General features: G+C 37.1%; 1 protein-coding gene across 1 annotated transcript; it reads right to left on the minus strand.

Moving 5' to 3' along the window:
• Positions 1-1,131: 1,131 nt before the first annotated feature.
• On the minus strand, positions 1,132-3,372 carry LOC108459009 (O-methyltransferase 1, chloroplastic). Its single transcript, XM_017758382.2, has 7 exons — positions 3,210-3,372; positions 2,969-3,120; positions 2,756-2,876; positions 2,554-2,678; positions 1,583-1,711; positions 1,322-1,486; positions 1,132-1,197 (listed from the first exon to the last, which is right to left on the minus strand). Exons 1-7 carry the CDS (start codon positions 3,370-3,372, stop codon positions 1,132-1,134), a joined length of 921 nt encoding a protein of 306 aa, XP_017613871.1.
• Positions 3,373-20,148: the final 16,776 nt, after the last annotated feature.

Consider the following 20,148-nt stretch of genomic DNA (forward strand, 5'->3'; position numbering starts at 1 on the left):
ATTGTTATATAGTTCCTTAAGTCTTTTTTTAAATTAAAACTCAATAACGATTGGAGTTTTACAATTTAGTCATTGAGCCTTAATTAACCATTTTTTCGGCTAAATTACTTGACCGAACTTCAATATATTTTATACTAACTTTGTTTATGGAAATGGGATTCCTAAATTACATTTCTAATACCACTAGAGTTTGAGTTGTTACAACAATAATGATACATGCATCCGGTAGTAGTAACTAGTAATTTCTAAAGAAAACTTGTGATATGCATAAAAAGGTTTTCCTCTAGTCTCTCAACTAGTAGGGTTTCTTTTTCTTTTCTTTTTTTTTTTTGAGTTAATTTAATTCTTCCCTCTTTGATTATTATCCTAACATATGAATTGATTTAGGAGTTTGAAGCACTCCCATGTCATTAGTTTGGATTTTGCTTTTTTTATTATTTTATTTTCTCAAGATCCTTTGACTTGGATTTAAGCTAACTTACTGTCATCATTTTAAGGAAGAACAAAAGAACATAAACAATCAAAAATTTCAAGAGTAGGCTTCAAGGAGAAAAAAGGAGACACCCTTTTGCTGATTGTGAGCATGGATGGCATGGGTACGAACTCGGGCTGCCTAAGATATGTTTTAAGTAATCCCCAAGCTTTTGTTGATATTTGAAGTTGTTCTTTTTTCTTTTTCTTTTTTTTTTTTTTGAGTGAACTTATTGTTGTATGAAATTGATGCCCTCTATCTTCTCGCCTATAGCTATTCACTTGAAAGAAACCAGTATTTTAACACATCAAAAGGATGTTACTAGTGATTGATGTATGAAAGGTCTTAAAGTTAGACTTGGTTTAAGGCTTTAACCTCAAGCCTTATTCTCTTTTCTTTTTTACTAGTGGCTTTATTCATTTATCTTATTTTGTTATCATCAAATCGTTTTTGTTCTCCTTGTATGACTCCGTGATCTCTTTTTATTTCAAAGTATTCAATAAATGTACTTCTTTTCAATAAAAAAAAAAAACCATAAGAAAATTTCAATTTAAACGATCATGTACAAGTAAAAAATTTGCAAGAAGTAATAAAATATAAAGAAAAGAAATTGAAGGAAAACGAAAACCAAAAATAATTTATTGTATTTACATATAGATCTATTCAAAATCTTGCCCCTTTCTATCTTCCTCCACCCTCTGAGATTCTATCTTCCAAGTTTCCATCTTTTCAAAATAACCCCAAAAGAAGTCAGTTAATGAACCTCAAATTATATGAATATGTGCATCATGAAAATAAACTAATGCATTATGATCTGAAAATTTGAAACAAAAACAAGTAGTTACACACCTGATCGTCAGAAAATCGCAATTGTTCCGCAACAAACAAAATGTACTTGTGATCTCCTAGCTTCAATGCCTTACCTAAACTTTTAGCTACTTTATGGTAGCTAACCATGTTTACCTTGAAACCATTGCTCATAAAAAGATTGTCCATCCACTTCTCTGTACTAGACTGTAAACACACACAAAAAAAGAGACCTTAAATAACAAACAATTTTAAAGTGTTGACTGATAAAATACAAATAATATGTGAACACAGACAACAAACCTTAGTACCAATTTTAGTTTCGGCTAACCATGCAGGTAACTCTCCCAAGAATAGACATCCATCCATTGCCATACCACTTACTGTCAGTAAAATCTCTTTGAAACTCACCAAAGTCATCAAAGGTAGTCCCTACCAATAACATGTAAGAGAAAAAATTCCTTCACAAAGTTGTTGTTTAGAAGTTTCTGGTTGTAGTTTGGAAAGTTAGTAACCCCACAAACATATAATATAAAGAAATTAAATAACCAAATTTTATAATTGGGGCAAAAGATGTATTAGGGCATTTTAGGCTTGAGTTTGGTGGTTTTTATGGAAAGTTGTTATGTTATGAGAAAACATAGTCGGTGGTCATTATGTTCGATAAGTTTTGAAACAAAGAAACAAACTTTCTTATGGAAAGTTATTACGTTACGGAAAATCTTAGCTTGTGGTTGTTATGTTTTGTTATGTTAGAACATAGCTTGTGGCAATGGCAGACCTTAGGACGAAGTTTTACGGGGGACTAATAAAATTTTCAAATATTTTAGGAGTTTAATGAGAATTGTTTTTTAAAAAATTAGAGTCTAATTAAAATTTTCTAAGAACTTTAAGGGAGAAATGAAATATTCTAAAAATTTGGCAGGGGGCTAATTAAAATTTTAAAGAACAAAAAATTCAAAGTTTCTCAAAATTTTGGGGGACCAAGGCCTTTTAGGCCCTTATAACGATCCGACCCTGATTTGTGGCATAAGATATATCTAAATGACACATACTTTGATGAAAAATATATACAAGGCCTATATCAAACTCAATAATTCCATTTTCAGTCTTCTAATTTTTGTTGTTTATGATTCATTGTATCCTATCGATAAACTTAAAACCTTAAGAAAATTTTACGCCTCATGTCATTATCTAAATCTGCTTAATTTTCTGACTTGCAACACAAGGTTTTCTAACAATTTCAACGAATAAACATAAAAGCCTTTTATAACCTGGATAGCCAATATGCTTGGACGGTTTCCATTAAAGCCTTTCATATGCAATGCTTCTTGAATATTAGAAGATTCCAATGGAATATGAAGAAACAAACAACTTCTTGGTATCTTAGCTCCAACATCTAGGAAGATATAATTAAACAAATTAATAAATAAACATGTAGCAAAATATGCAAAATAAGTCCCAAGAATTATGCACCTTGAAGCTTTTCAATTGCATTTTGGTAGACTCTTTCAGGAGATATATCGAATATGATGGTTGAGCTTGGCCAGTTAAGTCTATATGGTCGAGTATCCATTCCATCTGAAAAAAGCACAACCTAAAATTTTGTAGCCAAAAAGAGTTACAATATTTTGCTACAATTGGGTAACGTAACAATATTTTATTCAACCTCAAGTTTAGTGAAAATACCTGTTTAAGCCCATCCATGTGGTTTACTGTGCGAAGCAGCTTGTCATCTATGAACTTGGTTGCAATGCAATAATGTTTGGATGAGTTCTCAAAATTCAACCGAGTGTGAGGTGGAACAAGGCATCCAGCATATGGATCCATAAAAAGAGGCTCTGCATATGCATAGACAGAAAAAAAGACTATTAAGTTTATAGCAATAAGGGAAAGAGAAATGGAAATTTGATAATGTAGTATTGGTTGCCTCGTCTCTGAGTCTCTTGAAGACGAAGAGAAGCTGAATTGATGGCTAATCGGAGCAATGGGTCATTTTCATCACTGAGTTGAGCTCTTAGTAACCCTCTATTTCTCTTGTTGTTAAAAGGGAATGGCACTAGCACACTTGCACATCTCAATGAAAATCCCATTGAGGTTTTGGGTGTTTGTGATTATCCAATTGAGTTAGAATAATAGTAATATGGGGAACTTTTCATTATGTATCGTTTAACAGAATGAGTGACCCATATAGAGAGTTAAAGTAAGGCGAAATCCATGCAAAATATGCCTCTCTTTTCCTAGTAATTTGCTCCTAACTTTTGAACTACTAATAATAGTAATTTTCATTTGGGTTAATATATAGCGTTAACCTTAACTTGGTCACTTGCATTTAATTATTACCTAATTTTTTTTGGATCTAATTAATACTTAAACTTTAATTTTGTTTGGCACTTCAGCAGTATTAATCTACGTTGATGTGACACTAATGACTAAATTAAAAATATATAAAATTTAATGTTTTATACATTTTTATATTTTATATAAATTATATTATATATTTGGACATATATTTTATAAAATTTAATATTCTATATTTTTATAAAATTCGATATCAAATACTATATTTTTATAAATTTAGGATTTTATATATATTTTTAATTTCATAATAATAATATTAAATATAATATTTTATGAAATAATGAAAATATATAAAATTATCCAAAAATATATCTGGAATGAATCTAGACATATGGTTGTACATGTTTGAATGTATGTGGTCAATCTGTTGTCCAAATTAATTCTCTTGTCAAATAATATTTCTAATATTTTATAAAATTTTATTTTATTTCCATACTTTATATATTTTAAATTTTAAAATAATAATATAAAAATTTGATATTTTATAAAAAATTAAAATATATAAAAATACTAAAAAGGTATTCTAGAAAGAATTTGGACAAATTGTTGTACATGTTCATTCCTTGTGTAAAAATTATAATTTTTTATAATTCTACGTGTCAAAATGTGAGGCTACCATGTGTCACCATGCTATTGGTTTCTACTGCCATGTTAACATATTTTAATGGTGTTAGTTAGGTAACGAGAAAAGTACTAAGTTGGCTTACGATTTCTAAGTTTAGGTACCATTTAGGTAAAAAAAAAGGTAACAAGTAGTTACAATTTTCCAAGTTTAAGTATCTTCATATATATATATATATATATATATATATATATATATATATATATATTACTCTTTTCATTTCTAAATAAAAAGATTACACGAAAGGCAAAAGAATACTATACTTGTGTTGTAGGAAAAGAGAAAATGGAAATAAATCCTATGTAAGAGTCTCTTTAGTAATAAGATTACTAAAAGCTAAGATTATTTTATTTGGACATGTTACATTACCCTATGTGGTGTATTTGGATAGAATGTACGATTTTATTGTTTGGATGATGAAATATAGGATTATCTAAAACATATTTTCCTAAATAGTTCTTTTAGATTTTTTAACTACACAAAAGTTGAAGCTTATTATATTTTATTTTACTAATAAATGAATATATTTCTCTAATAAATTAATTGCATATTTCTTTTCTTAAATAACTAAATTGGAATTGGGAATGATTGATAAGTAGGTAAGGCTTCTCCTTTAATCAAGATGATAAGGAAAAGAGAAGAAAAAAATATGTTTTTCATTATTAGAATATGTTATTTTGTAACACCCCAAATCCGGCCTAGACGTTATGGCCAAATCCGGCGATGTCACATGGAATGGAAGTCAGAAATGAGTTTGTCGAGTTAAAACCATTCCAGTCAAATTAGTCTTTATCTTAATTCAGAGTAAAACTCAGGTTATTCATTATGTCAAAAATCGTATCTTTTTAGCGAAATCTTTGAAAACGTTTATTTTTGGAAAAACCATTGGTGTTGATAGAAACCGTTGTTTTAAGCAAAATTGAGTTTTTGCTGTCTAGTCGTTCTAAAACCGTAAAGCAGTTAAAAATCCAAAGTAAAAATCCAGAATAGTCCCGAAGTCCCCAAAATTTACATCAAATCTCAAATAAGTAATAAAATCTGAAAATTTACAAGAATAGTCTAAAATTTATGTGTGGCCACCGTCATGTCCTCCGCTGCATACATACAGAAGCATACATACAGAAATACATCAGATTACAGTCAGATATAGGCTGGGCCTGAGCCCATTACAGATTCAGTTTGGGCCTTAGCCCCATCAGATACAGTATGCAATAATAAAAAATCAAAATCCTATCCACTAGCCTTTACACACCATCTCTGTCCATCCCTACACACCATGTGGGGATTAAATCAACTCACTCATCCCTACACACTATGCTGTACCGAAATACAGCACATAATCAAAAATTTGCAGCAGAGCTGCCAAATAATAGGCTTGATAGCCTTTCGGACACTTTCTCCAAAATAACAACAACCCACCCCAAAGCAATGCAACATACAAAAGATGTCATGCTATTATGTAGTTATAGTCCATATATTCAGATCAGCATACACGCTTAGTTTAGATTTCATACAGACAGATCACCAATTAAGGGTCTAAGTAAAGCTTATCGACCCTACAGTAAGTCCACAGTCAACTAGGGCGACCCGTGCAACCTTACAGAACATTTCAGAAAAATGGGCTCACGTGCCCATATGGTCTGCCCGTGTGGCCCACACGGCCCAAATTGGACTTGGTCGTGTGGATCACAAGGCCTGACCTAGAATTCCACATGCCCGTGTGGGCCCACGTGCCCGTATCGCCCACGCGGCCCAAATTAGTGTAGCTAGTGTCTCGCACACAGCCTACCTGGCTATCACACGGTCGTGTCATGCACGTACGACCTGGCTCATCGATCACACTCCTGTGTTTCGTCACACGGCCTACACACGGACAACCACACACCCGTGTGGCATCGACAGCAAGCTTTTTCGGCTTTTTGTCGAATTCTATTTTTTGCATTTCGAGTACACACCTCAATTTGATTTGTTGTGAAAACACTCCCGAGCACTCCTAGGCCTAAAATCGAAAAATCCACTCATCAGTTTAACGGATTTACTAGTGAATTTGAATATCGAGATTGAACAGAGACTCGAACTTACAGCCACTAAAACACCTTTCATTAATAATGCTGGACCAAAAGAAACGTAATTCACTATCCAAAGCATCCTCCTATGACATTATTTGCAGAAGAACATATTACTAGAATAATCGTTACAAAACCATGACAGGAAAAGAGGAGAGGACTTACTAACCCACGTGAGAGCAACCAACGAAGCAGAGACAAGAGAAAGAAAAAGGTTTTGAGAAAAAATCATAAAAAAAATGAGAGGGGAACTCAAAGAAATTTCGATAGAGGAAAGGAAACCATAGAAAAAATAGAGGAGAAGATAAAAAATGGCAGATTTTGGGAGAAAGGGAACCGAAATTTGAAAATGCCAAAATCAAAAATAGATTTCCCGATAACCCCCACTAACTACAATCCCTTAATTTTCTCTCCCACTTCCCCTAACACATCCACTACTCAGAAACCCAGTTCAGCACAACTCTTGCCGAAACTATGAGTAAAAATACTATCCCTTGCCTACACAGGTAATCAAACATAGGACCTCCAACACTCCAACACTCCACTTAACCACCAGACTAGTAGGCCTATTCTGATATGTTTTCACAAATAAACAAATAAAAGCCTACTGAACAAAGATAGGGCTAACGCATCGTTCTCGAAATTTACCTGATCAGAATAGATGAGGATACTGCTAACGCATCGCATCCTCATGCTCTCACGTAGCCTCTCAGTACTATGATTTCGCCACAACACCTTTACTAAAGGGATAGATTTCCTTCTTAGAACCTTAACGTCACGATCCAAAATCTGAACCGGCTCCTCCGTGAAGGTCAGATCTGGCCTAACCTCAATTTTCTCAACAGGGACGATGTGCATGGGATCAGAGCGGTAGCACCTCAACATCGAGACATGGAGGACATCGTGAACACGTCTGACTCTGGAGGTAACTCTAACTGATAAGTGACCGATCCCACTAGTTTCAGAATCCAGTACGGCCCAATAAACCTAGGGCTCAACTTGCCCTTGCGATCGAACCTCAGAACCTTTTTCCATAGCGAGACCTTAAAAAATATGAAGTCCCCTACAGAATACTCAACCTCACGCCTCTTCATATCAGCATAAGACTTTTGCCTGTCAAAAGTTGTCTTTAGACGATCCCTGATCAGTCAAACATTATCTTCAGTCTCGGAAACCAAATTAGGACCCAGAATATGTCGCTCGCCCAACTCAATCCAACATAAAAGAGTGCGACACTTACGACCATACAAAGCCTCGTAAGGTGCCATCTGGATGCTAAAATGAAAACTTTTATTATAGGTGAACTCTGCCAAAGGCAAGTACTCCTCCCAACTGCCTCGAAAATCAATCACACAGCTCCTCAACATATCTTCCAATATCTGAATCACCCTCTCAGATTGGCCATCTGTCTGAGGATGGAAAGTAGTACTGAAATCCAACCTTGAACCTAGAGCCTTATGTAGCTTTTTCCAGAATCGAGACGTGAAGCGAGGATCCATGTCAGAAATGATCGAGATAGGTACCCCATGCAATCTCATTATTTTTGATATATAGAGCTTAGCCAATTTTTGAAGAGGAAAGTCTATCCTAACCGGGATGAAGTGAGCAGACTTGGTCAATCGATCCATGATGACCCAGACAGAATCCTTCTTAGTCAGTGTTAGAGGCAACCCACTAACAAAATAAATCGTTACTCGCTCTCATTTCCATAACGGTATCTTAACCTATCAGTAGCAACCCGAAGGAAACGATGCTCACCTTAACTCTGCCGACAAGTCAAGCAATGAGCAAAAAGTCGAGAACCTTATCCTTCAACCCTGGCCACCAGTATAACTCTTGAAGATCTTGATACATCTTATTCCTGCTAGGATACATAGCATAAGGACTATTATATGCCTCTTTCAGTATAGACTACCTCAGATCAGAGTCATTCTACATACACATTCGGCCTCGGAAGCACAATACCCCCTCAGAGTTTAACCCAAAACCCTAGTGCTACCACTCTCAACCTGTCAGAACTGAAGACCCAAAGACTCATCCTCCAATTATTTACCCTTAATCTGCTCAATCCATGTCAGCTTAACCTGAAACTCAGTTAGTAAGCTACCATCATAAAAAAAGCTTAGGTGAGCAAACATCGCCCTCAAATCAGTCATAACCCTACGACTCAAAACATTGGTCTTGCCAGCATGGTACTCGATGGTGCAGTTGCAATCCTTAAACAGCTCGGTCCATCTACGCTGCCTTAGATTTAGCACCTTCTGGGTGAGGAGGTACTTGATGCTTTTGTGATTAGTGTAAATGACACATTTCTCACCATACAGATAATACCTCTAGATTTTTAGTGCAAAAACTACCACAGCCAACTCCAAGTCATACGTCAGATAATTCGCCTCATGAGTCTTAAGCTGTCGAGATGCATACGCAACCACCTTACCATCATGCATCAACACACAACCCAAACCGACGTGTGATGCATCACTATAAACGGTGAGCTCCTTTCCAGACTCCAATTGTATCAGAATAGGAGCCTCAGTCAGTATAGTCTTGAGCTTCTTAAAGCTCTCTTACTGCGTATCAGTTCATACAAAAGGAACTCCCTTACGTAGAAGCTTAGTCAATAGAGTTGCGATCAAGGAGAACCCTTCTACAAAGCACTGATAGTAACCCACCAACCCCAGAAAGTTGCAGATCTCAGACACATTCTTTGGCTGTTTCCAATCCAACACCGCCTTAATCTTACAAAGATCAACTCATATCCCCCCAGCAGAAACCACATGTCCTAAAACTGTTACTTCTCGGAGCCAGAACTCACACTTACTGAACTTCGCATACAACTATTTTTCATAAAAAATTTGTAATACCACTCTCAGATGCTTATCGTGCTCGTCTTCAGATTTAGAATACACCAAGATATCATCGATGAACACTACCACAAACCGATCTAGGTAGGGCTGGAACACTCGGTTCATCAAGTCCATAAATGCCGCTAGTGCATTAATCAACCCAAAGGGCATCACTAGAAACTCGTAGTGACCATAACAAGTCCTAAATATGGTCTTATACACATCACCTCCTTAACCCTCAATTGATGGTAACCCGAACTTAGATCAATCTGGGAAAACATAGAAGCCCCTCTGAACTGATCAAACAAATCATCAATCCTAGAAAGTGGGTACCTATTCTTAATCGTTAGCTTGTTCAACTGTTAGTAGTCGATACACATCCTCATTGTCCCACATTTCTTTTTCTCAAACAACACAAGTGCTCCCTATGGAGACACACTAGGACGAATGAACCCACGATCCAACAATTCTTGAATCTGAGCTTTTAGCTCCGTAAGCTTTTTTGGTGCTATTTGTTAGAGGGCAATAGACACCAGAGCTATTCTCGGAATAAGTTCGATCCCAAATTCCACCTCTTGACTCAGAGACAGACCTGGCAGTTCTTTAGAAAAGAAAACTAAAAAATCCCTTACCATTTTCATGTCCTTTACTGAAGAATCCCCAGAACCTTTCCGAGCCAACTTTTCTTCCACCAACGCCAAAATTACATTAGTTAAAAAAACTCGATATTCCCCAATCAAAACTACCTCGGCGTCCTCCTCAATTCTCAAAACGACCCTCTTGGTCGCACAATCCAGACTTACTCGATGCTTGACCAATCAGTTCAACCCCATAATCAAGTTAAACTTTCCAAATAGAAGCTCCATCAGATTAGCCAGAAATATTGTCCCTTGAACCTTTAACGGGACGCCTCTATGCAGTCTAGTAACCTAGACAGATTGCCCAAAGGACTCACAAAAGTCACCTCACTAGAAGTATTCACAACTCTAATCCCCAAGATTTCAGACACAGTACTAGCTACGTAAGAGTGTGTAGAGCCTATGTCTATCAGTGCAAGATAAGGTACATTATAAATTAAAAACGTACCCATAATGACGTCTAGAGCATCTCGATCCTCTCAACGACGAGCAGCATAAAGAAGGGCAAGCTGTCTCACCTCAGTATGCCTTGCACCTCTGCCCGGTGCTCTCACGGCTTATACTGTTACCACCACTAACCTAACCACGGCTCCTAGGTGGCTGCTGAACTACTCTCGGTGGCTGTGCAGTACCAGAACCCGGAGCTTGTATCTGATCAGCCCTTAGTGGACACTCTTGAACGCGATACCCAGTAGACCCACATCTCAAACAAGCACCAGTCGTCCTCCAGCATTCACTTGGATGACATCTGCCACAATGCCTACAAGGCAAGATCCCAATAGGATTAACGGGGGCCCCAACTCTAACTGGCTCATCAAGTCTAGCCTTTTTCTTAGGCCTCATCACAGAACTCGAGGGCTCCGAATCCCTCATATTCTTACCCCTCTCTCTTTCTATGTTTGGCGCTCAGCGCGCTTCACCTCCTCGATGATCTTCGCCTTCTCTACCAGTGCTGAAAAGTCACGCTCCCTCTGTGGAGCTATCAGAACTCGCAAATTATCCCTGAGGCCATCCTTAAAGCAGACACAATACTCATATTCAGTCATCACCATGGCTCATGCATAACGGCTCAATCTTAGGAACCCGGCCTCATACTCAGCCACTGAACGATCCCCTTACGTGAGGTTTAGAAACTCACGTCTCTTAGAGTCAATGTAGCTTGCCCCTACATATTTGATGTATGCACGCCTGGGGCTCCCTCAAGTGCATATCAAAATCCTATCGAGCTTCCAAAAGGTCCATGACTCGAGCTTATACCAAGCGATTTCAAGAAGCTTTATCAGCTTTAGTGATGCGCATTTGGGAAGAGAACAAGGCCCTAGATGTTTGAGAAGCTGTGGACACCCCTTTGAGGACTCAATACACTCTTTTGCAAACCGACTTCAGCTCCTCTCTAGCTTCCCCAACTCAATTCAGCTCCAACCAGCTCACTTGAGCTTGTTTCAGCTCGTTTGAGCTTGTTTTAGCTTCTTTCCATCTCGTTTCTTATTTTATTTTAATAAACTAAGTTTTAAATTTGTTTTAACTTAATTTGCTACAGCTCATGCCGATTTCCCTAGCTCAAATTAGTTCATTAAGTGTTTTTTATTATTTGAGCTAGCCAAATTTAATATGCTATTTGAATTTTAATTAATGTGTCCGAATTTAGTTAGTGTCATTTAAGTTGTCTACTTGCTATTTAAAATTATGATTATATGAATATTTATATTTTATTTAGTTATGTGTTTATTTCTTTGTAGGTTCAGCTGAATGTGGAGGTACATTAATGGCTAGGTGCATGTACGGGTTTGTTCATTGAATGAGAAGATTCATGCATGGTTCGTTTCAATTTTTGGAGGAATTAAGTTCAAGTACATGGAAGACTAATTACATGCATTGGATTATGAAGAATACATTTCCTTTGGACGGCACACATGCATGTATGTATGGTATTTAATGCAAGTTCATGTACGGCTAGATTCAAGCTCCCTTCTAAGTTCCATGCATAGCCGAATGTATGTGGGAGGACTTTTGGAGTTTTTATCCAGCTATTTAGCCAAGAGACACCTCTTGAAAGCTTAATGCACCCAATGGTCGAACCTAGACAACCCATTGAGCTTCCAAGGCTTCACTTCATTCAAGGTGTTTTGTTTATACATGAAGCTGTCCAATGGAGCTCCCATCAGTCGAATCTAGCCCTAGCAAATTAAAGACTTGTTCTAGATTATTCTAGTGCATTCAAAGCCGAAAAACTTAACCCTTAAGTTAGTCAATGTGTCCAATCGGCTACTACATGTTAGTCTATAAATAGTTTACTCATTTCTTTGTAAAAGGACTTTTGCCAATTTGTTTAATGAAACTCTGTTTCTGTGAGGTTGCTTCCTCTCATATCTCATACAAGTTTCGAAAAACTTATCTAGTGTGCTAGTGGCGTCTATCGACCTTGTTTGAACTTATCACCATTCTTGGTGTGGCGTTCACCTATCTTCTATTCCATCTATTCACCTTAACAATATAAGAACCGGGGTGACACTTTTTAGTGTTGAATCATTCCTGACGTTAAGATCGTTAATCCATCCCCATCTTTTGAATTTATTTCTTTTTATCACCAAAATCGAACCACCTATCCAACATCCATCTTTGCTACCCTTAGTTGAACCTATCACTATTCTTACACTTATTTGAAACCCTTCCGCTTAATTAAACCTATCCATTCACTTTTCTACTTCTAAGACCGAGGCACGAACGACTCTTCTCGTCTACGATCGGGCAACTACGTGAACTCGACTCAATCACCCAAGCCGAATCACATCATTTGGTATCAGAGCTTATAAAACGAGAGGCGTCGACGTCCGTATCAAGATCGAAATAGGTTTATTGTGAAAAAAATTCTAAAAAAAACAAAATTATAAAAAAAAATGGTGAAGTGTTTAATTCTTCTCTGTTGTTTATATCTTTGTTTTGATCGTCAAAGTGTCTATTTCATCAACTTTTACCTCCATTCCAAAATGCCACACTAGACCGAAATTTTTTTTAGCCTACCTTTACACCGCGACAATCTACCCTTATAACTAATTTTGAAGTCGACCCCAAAACACCAAAACGAGTCAAGAAAAACAAAATATAAGGTTACGAGAGTAAGTACGAGTGGTAAAAGGCTAGAGAGTGTGAGAGCATTTGGGTGTTGAAAAAGCCTAAAACGAGTGAAAACACGAGTGGAGTGCTCATCTATTATTTTCTTTCCGAGTGAAATAGTGAAGTTTGTGGTGAGGACTTCATCTTTCTATTTTAATTATTTTTTTCTAAATCATGTTGCGAGAAGAATTTTTAGAATTTGAATTTCAGTATTTGTTGAAAGAGATGGAGTGCATGCTCGATCAAAAAATCAAGTCTCTCCAAGGAAAGCGAGATCATCGAGTAAGAGCCCAACGGGAGCAAAGTTCATCAAGTCGAGGGACGAATTCAAGACCATCAAGAAAACAATCGTCCAATGACTATTTGGCAAGAGACCTATATCGTGATTCTTTTTCATCAAAGAATTTGAGACGAAAACAAACCAGTTTCGAGTTTGAAGCCTATTATGGTAGCAAACAAGAAAGCACAAGTAATTCTTCGTATGCGCAAAGCGAATATCCATGAAGAATCAATCTCGAAGAGATGGTCGTCGTCTGTATGAAGACCTTTCCTCTTATCCTCAACGAAAGGATTCCCACTTCGATTCTTTCTTGTTATCTTCCTCTTGTAATGAAAAACGAAAGAAAGAGAAATAAAAGAAAAAAAGTGTGAAAGAAAGCAAAAAGAGAATGAGAAAAAGAAAAATGAAAAAAAAAGAAAAGGAAAAAGAAAAAGAGATAGAGAGTGAAAAAGAATGTGAGAAGAAAAAGAAAATTGAAAAAGAAATTGAGTCTGAAGAGAGAAAAGATATTGAGCAAGAAACGAGTGTTGTCGATAAAAAAATGAGAAAAAGAGATGCAAGAGAGCAAGAAAAAGTAAGGAGTGCTCCTACTAACCTACATGTAAGACTTCCTCGTGTTGTTCCTTTTCAGGTTTCTGAAGATCCGAGCAAAGAATTTCGACTTCAATACCTTTCTGAGGAGAAAAGGTTTACATTGACTGAAAGAGGTAACATTTTCAACGATCGTCGTTTGCCTTTGCCAAAAGGTAAGCAAGGTATGAGTTTTGAAGTATTTAAAACATATCAGCAAGGTATGAGTTTTGAAGTTTTTAAAACACATCAGCCTCATTCGATTGTTGACGGAAACTTTATTAATGTTTTGGGTTTTGAAAAGCACTTACACCATGGCATGGTTGATTATTCTTTCTTGATTAGTAATGATTTGTTTGTTTCAAGTGTTGATAACACAAATGTTTCTCATAAAGTATGTGTTGTTGACGAGTATGTTGGTGAAGCAATCATTAATCGGCAATCGCAAGGTTTGGTTATGCAAGATAATTAGCTATATAAACCTTTCTGTTTGCTTGATTGTGGAGAAAATGTGTGGACGAGATTTGAAGCATATAAATTTTTGAAAGCATGCATGTCTAATTTGCAAATGATTCGAATGTTTGATAACTTGTTGATGTGTAAAATGCTTAGTTCATTTGATTTTGATGATGGTTGTTTAATGCTATGGTCCAAGGGGTTCGAACATAATTTGCATACTCATAATTTTAGTTTGCTTCATGTTCCTACCATCCTGACAGCCAATAAATATTCAAGTCAACATGAAATGGTAAGCAAAAACTTCATTTTTGATCCCGATGATTATTATTTTTTATTGATGATCAAGGGATTTGGTTCAAGGATTTTTTATTTTCGAGATTCTAACTGTCGAAAGCTTTGTTACTCTGGATCATTATTAATTAAAATCAAGCCTTCTAAATTTCGTGTGAATGGATGTGTACACAATTTGTGCTTATTTGATGTTTTGTCTTTAAATCTAAACACAAAGTTGTGGATTTGTGAAAAGTTGCAAATGTTAAATCCAAGTTTTGAATTTATATCATTGTTCATAGAATTTGAGTCATGGACTTTTGTTGTTCAAAATTTTGAGTCACAAATGCTTCATGGATCTAGTTTGCTTTCAACAAAGAATAAGGTAAGATCCACTTTTATTTTTTATCCCGGCATTGGTTTATTTGCCCAAGTTTGGATTAAGAAACTGGAGCAAGATTTTACCTTCTTAATTTGGTGTTTCCCTAAGCTTCTTCTTTATTTTGTTGTTGAAACTTTGAAATGGCCTATCCAAAGAGAGGAAGGACATGTGACTAATACTTTGTCTTTCCAAGTTGTGTGTGTGAATCAGGTCTTTGTGAGCCACTCTATTCCAATCGGCCACCAAGGGTCTTATAATGATGAATGCTTTGATGTGAACAACTGGCTCGACTTGAGGACAAGTCACTTTGAAGATGGGGGGAATGATGTATGCATGCCTGGGGCTCCCTCAAGTGCATATCAAGATCCTATCGAGCTTCCAAAAGGTCCCATGACTCGAGCTCATACCAAGCGATTTCAAGAAGCTTTATCAGCTTTAGTAATGTGCATTTGGAAAGAGAACAAGGCCCTAGACGTTGGAGAAGCTGTGGACACCCCTTTGAGGACTCAACGCACTCTTTTGCAAACCGACTTCAGCTCCTCTCTAGCTTCCCCAGCTCAATTCAGCTCCAACCAGCTCACTTGAGCTTGTTTCAGCTCGTTTGAGCTTGTTTTAGCTTCTTTCCATCTCGTTTCTTATTTATTTTAATAAACTAAGTTTTAAATTTTAAAACAAATTCTCTACAGCTCATATCGATTTCCCTAGCTCAAATTAGTTCATTAAGTGTTTTTGATTAATTGAGGTAGCTGAATTTAATATGCTAGTTGAATTTTAATTAATGTGTCCGAATTTAGTTAGTGTCATTTAAGTTGTCTACTTGTTGTTTAAAATTATAATTATATGAATATTTATATTTTATTTAGTTATGTGTTTATTTCTTTGTAGGTTCAGCCGAATGTGGAGGTACATTAATGGTTAGGTGCATGTACGGGTTTGTTCATTGAATGAGAAGATTCATGCATGGTTCGATTCAATGTTTGGAGGAATTAACTTCAAGTACATGGAAGACTAATTACATGCATTGGATTATGAAGAATACATCTCCTTTGGACGGCACATATGCATGTATGCATGGTATTTAATGCAATTTCATGTACGGCCAGATTCAAGCTCCCTTTCAAGTTCCATGCATAGCCGAATGTATGTGGGAGGACTTTTGGAGTTTCTATGCACTTATTCAGCCAAGAGACACCTCTTGGAAGCTTCATGCACCCCATGGCCGAACCTAGACAACCCATTGAGCTTCCAAGGCTTCACTTCATTCAAGGTGTTTTGCTTATACATGAAGCTGTCCAATGGAGCTCCCATCAGTCGAATCTAGCCCTAGCAAATTAAAGACTTGTTCTAGATTATTCTAGTGCATTCATAACCGAAATACTTAACCCTTAAATTAGTCAATGTGTCTAATCGGCTACTACATGTTAGTCTATAAATAGTTTACTCATTTCTTTGTAAAAGGACTTTTGCCAATTTGTTTAATGAAACTCTGCTTCTATGAGGTTGTTTCCTCTCATATCTCGTACAAGTTTCGAAAAACTTATCTAGTGTGCTAGTGGCGTCTATCGACCTTGTTTGAACTTATCACCATTCTTGGTGTGGCGTTCACCTATCTTCTATTCCATCTATTCACCTTAACAATATAGGAACTGGGGTGACACTTTTTAGTGTTGAATCATTCCTGACGTTAAGATCGTTAATCCATCCCCATCTTTTGAATTTATTTCTTTTTATCACCAAAATCAAACCACCTATCCAATATCCATCTTTGCCTCCCTTAGCCGAACCTATCACTATTCTTACACTTATTTGAAACCCTTTCGCTTAATCAAACCTATCCATTCACTTTTCTACTTCCAAGACTGAGGCACGAATGACTCTTTTCGTCTACGATCGGGCAACTACGTAAACTCGACTCAATCACCCAAGCCGAATCACATCAATATTTACCTTGGAAAGTAGATCTGTAGAAATCCCATGTCAGTCATTCAGGCTGAGTGCCCTCCTTAACGGTCAGCCACCTTTGATATGTTTCATCGCGAAGCAAGGAAACAGCCCTTTTCAGTTTCTGCTCAGGTGTAAAGTCTAAATCGTCCATAATTCATTCGGTGGCTTCCATCCAGTACTCAGCCATGTTAGGGGCGACTCCAGTGACACCCTTAAATAACTCAGGCCCATTGGATGGAAGTCGTTCGTAATTGACCCGTAGCCCTCAGATCCAGTATTGGGCCCAGCGACCCTCTCCGCTATACTGAGCATAGCCTAAGACAGTGCGTTGTCCCCAGCCATGCGATCTTGAGGCCCAGTCTCAGTCACAGGTAACACCAGTCTCTCACTTGTGTCAAAATTAGGCATGCTCCTGACGACGAGGACTCAGCTCGAGCCCCTCTACAGCCTCTACCTCGGCCTCTAGTACCCGGTTTGAGGATACCTCATGTGCTCATCGTAGAATTCGTGGCTTATCTACATTAACAGTTTTATGAATCAGTTACAATTCAATAATTATTAGCAAATGTTTTATGTAAACTATTTCAATAATTCACAGTGATTTTCGTAACTCGCAGTCCCTATCAGTTTTGCTATAGTCTCAGTATACACTAACTAAAGTGCTTTCAGTACAGTATACTACCCATAGTAGTTTCAAATTATCATAGCATATTTTAGTTTCAGAACAACTTACAGTATCGACGCTGAAAACTCGGTGTACCACATACTCAGTCAAAAATATTTCAATCCATTTAAAGAAAACATTTATTTAAAACCAAATTTTAAAACCCAAATCCACATTCGAGTTTTGTAACTTCACTCTGATACCACTAAATGTAACACCTCAAACCCGGCCTAGACATTATGGCTGAATCTGGCGATGTCACATGGAATGAAAGTCAGAAACGATTTTGTCGAGTTAAAACTGTTCTAGTCAAAATAGCCTTTATCTTAATTTGGAGTAAAACTCAGGTTATTCGTTATGTCTAAAATCATATCTTTTTAGTGAAATCTTTGAAAACTTTTATTTTTGGAAAAACCATTGGTGTTGCCAGAAATCGTTATTTTTAGCAAAATTGAGTTTTTGTCGTCTAGTCGTTCTAAAACCATAAAGCAGTTAAAAATCTGAAGTAAAAATCCAGAATAGTCCCAAAGTCCCCAAAATTTTACATCAAATCTCAAATAAGTAATAAAATCTGAAAATTTACAAGAATAGTCTAAAATTTACGTGTAGCCACCGTCGAGTCTTCTGTTGCGCTGATCCGTCAAGTCTGAGGATTACCTGTAAAAGTTAAACAAAAAACGTGAGTTTTCGTAAACTCAGTATGTAATTCCCACAGAAGCATACATACAGAAACACATCAGGTTACAGTCAGATATAGGTTGGGCCTGAGCCCATTACATATTTAGTGTGGGCTTTATCCCCATCAGAAATAGTATGCAATAATAGAAAATCAGAATCCTACCTGCCACCCTCTACACACTATCTCCGTCCATCCCTACACACCATGTAGGGATTAAATCAACCCACCCATCCCTATACACCATGATATACTGAAATGCGGCACATAATAAGAAATTTATAGCAGAACTGCCAGATAACAGGCTTGATAGCCTTTCGGACACTTCTTCCAAAATAACAACAACCCACCCCAATGCAATGCAACATACAAAAGATGTCATGCTATTATGCAGTAACAGTCCATATATTCAGATCAGCATATACGCTCAGTTCAGATTTCATACAGACAGATCACCTAATTAGGGGTTTAAGTAAAGCTTACCGACCCTACAGTAGTTCCACAGTTAACTAGGGTGACCCGTGCAACCTTATAGAACATTTTAGAAAAATGGGCTCACACGCCCATATGGTCTGCCCGTGTGGGCCCACAAGCTCGTGTGGCCCACATGGCCTAAATTAGCCTTGGCCGTGTGGATTACAAGGCCTGGCCCAGAATCCCACAGACCCGTATGGCTTACCCGTGCGGGCCCACACTCTCATATGGCCCACACACCCAAATCAATGTAGCCAGTGTCTCGCACACGGCCTACCTGGCCATTACACGACTGTGTCATGCGCGAACGGCCTGGCTCGTCGATCACACGCCCGTGTTTCGTCACACGGCCTACTATACGAGCGACCACACGCCCGTGTGGAATCAACAGCAAGCTTTTTTGGCTTTTCACCGAATCTCATTTTCTACGTTTCGGGTACACACCTCAATTCAATTTGCTGTGAAAACACTCCCAAGCACTCCTAGACCTAAAATCGAAATATCCACTCATCAGTTTAACAGATTTACTAGCGAATTTGAATATCGAGATTGAACACAGACTCGACTTACTACCACTAAAACACCCTTCGTTAAAAATGATAAACCAAAAGATACTTAATTCACTGTCTAAAGCCTCCTCCTACAACATTATTTGCAGAAGAACACATTACTAGAATAATCGTTACAAAACCATGATGAGAAAAGAGGAGAGGACTTACCAACCCGCGTGAAAGCAACCAACGAAGCAGAGACAAGAGAAAGGAAAAGGTTTTGAGAAAAAATAGTAAAAAGAATGAAAGGGGAACTCAAAGGAATTTTGGCAGAAGAAAGGAAACCTGAGAAAAAACAAAGGAGAAGAGAAAAAACGGCGTCAGAAGATTTTGGGAGAAAGAGAACCGAAATTTGCAAATGCCAAAATCAAAAATAGATTTTTCGATAACCCCCACTAACCACAACCCCTTAATTTTCTCCCCCACTTCCCCTAACACATCCACTACTCAAAAACCCAATTCAGCACAACTCTTGCCGAAATTAAGAGCAAAAATACTATCCCTTGGCTACGCAGAGAATCGAACACAAGACCTCCAACACTCCAACGCTCCACTTAACCACCAGACCAGCAGGCACATTTTGATATGTTTTCACAAATAAACGAATAAAAGCCTACTGAACAGAGATAGAGCTTTATTCATAAAAATACCAAAATTTTCCCAAGAAAAGGCTTGAACCTGGGACCTCCCAAGCACTCCCAGAACACATATACACTGAAGCTGACAGATATTTGTGTTAATTAATAGCAAAAACAGAAACATAAAATTTGGAGTGTTACATATTTGTTATATGATTTATGGGCACGCTCCACCAAAATGATAAAACTAAATGGTAAATTATTATAAAAGTAATATTTGAGGCAAAATGTAACAGACAAAATATAATACAATAAACTAAATGCTACCTTTTGAACTTATAATGATATATATAGTTAAGATGTTACTTGAAGAA

The sequence above is a fragment of the Gossypium arboreum genome, chromosome 8, assembly GCF_025698485.1.
Source record: "Gossypium arboreum isolate Shixiya-1 chromosome 8, ASM2569848v2, whole genome shotgun sequence".
Classification (NCBI taxonomy): domain Eukaryota; kingdom Viridiplantae; phylum Streptophyta; class Magnoliopsida; order Malvales; family Malvaceae; genus Gossypium; species Gossypium arboreum.

What these genes read in the sequence shown, in the direction of transcription:
- LOC108459009 (XM_017758382.2), bottom strand. Translation starts at nt 3,372, where the DNA reads ATGGGATTTTCATTGAGATGTGCAAGTGTGCTAGTGCCATTCCCTTTT. An exon ending in ACATGGATGGGCTTAAACAG is followed by an intron (nt 2,877 to 2,968) that starts GTATTTTCACTA and finishes ACAAAATTTTAG; the next exon opens with GTTGTGCTTTTTTCAGATGG. An exon ending in TGCGATTTTCTGACGATCAG is followed by an intron (nt 1,198 to 1,321) that starts GTGTGTAACTAC and finishes TATTTTGAAAAG; the next exon opens with ATGGAAACTTGGAAGATAGA.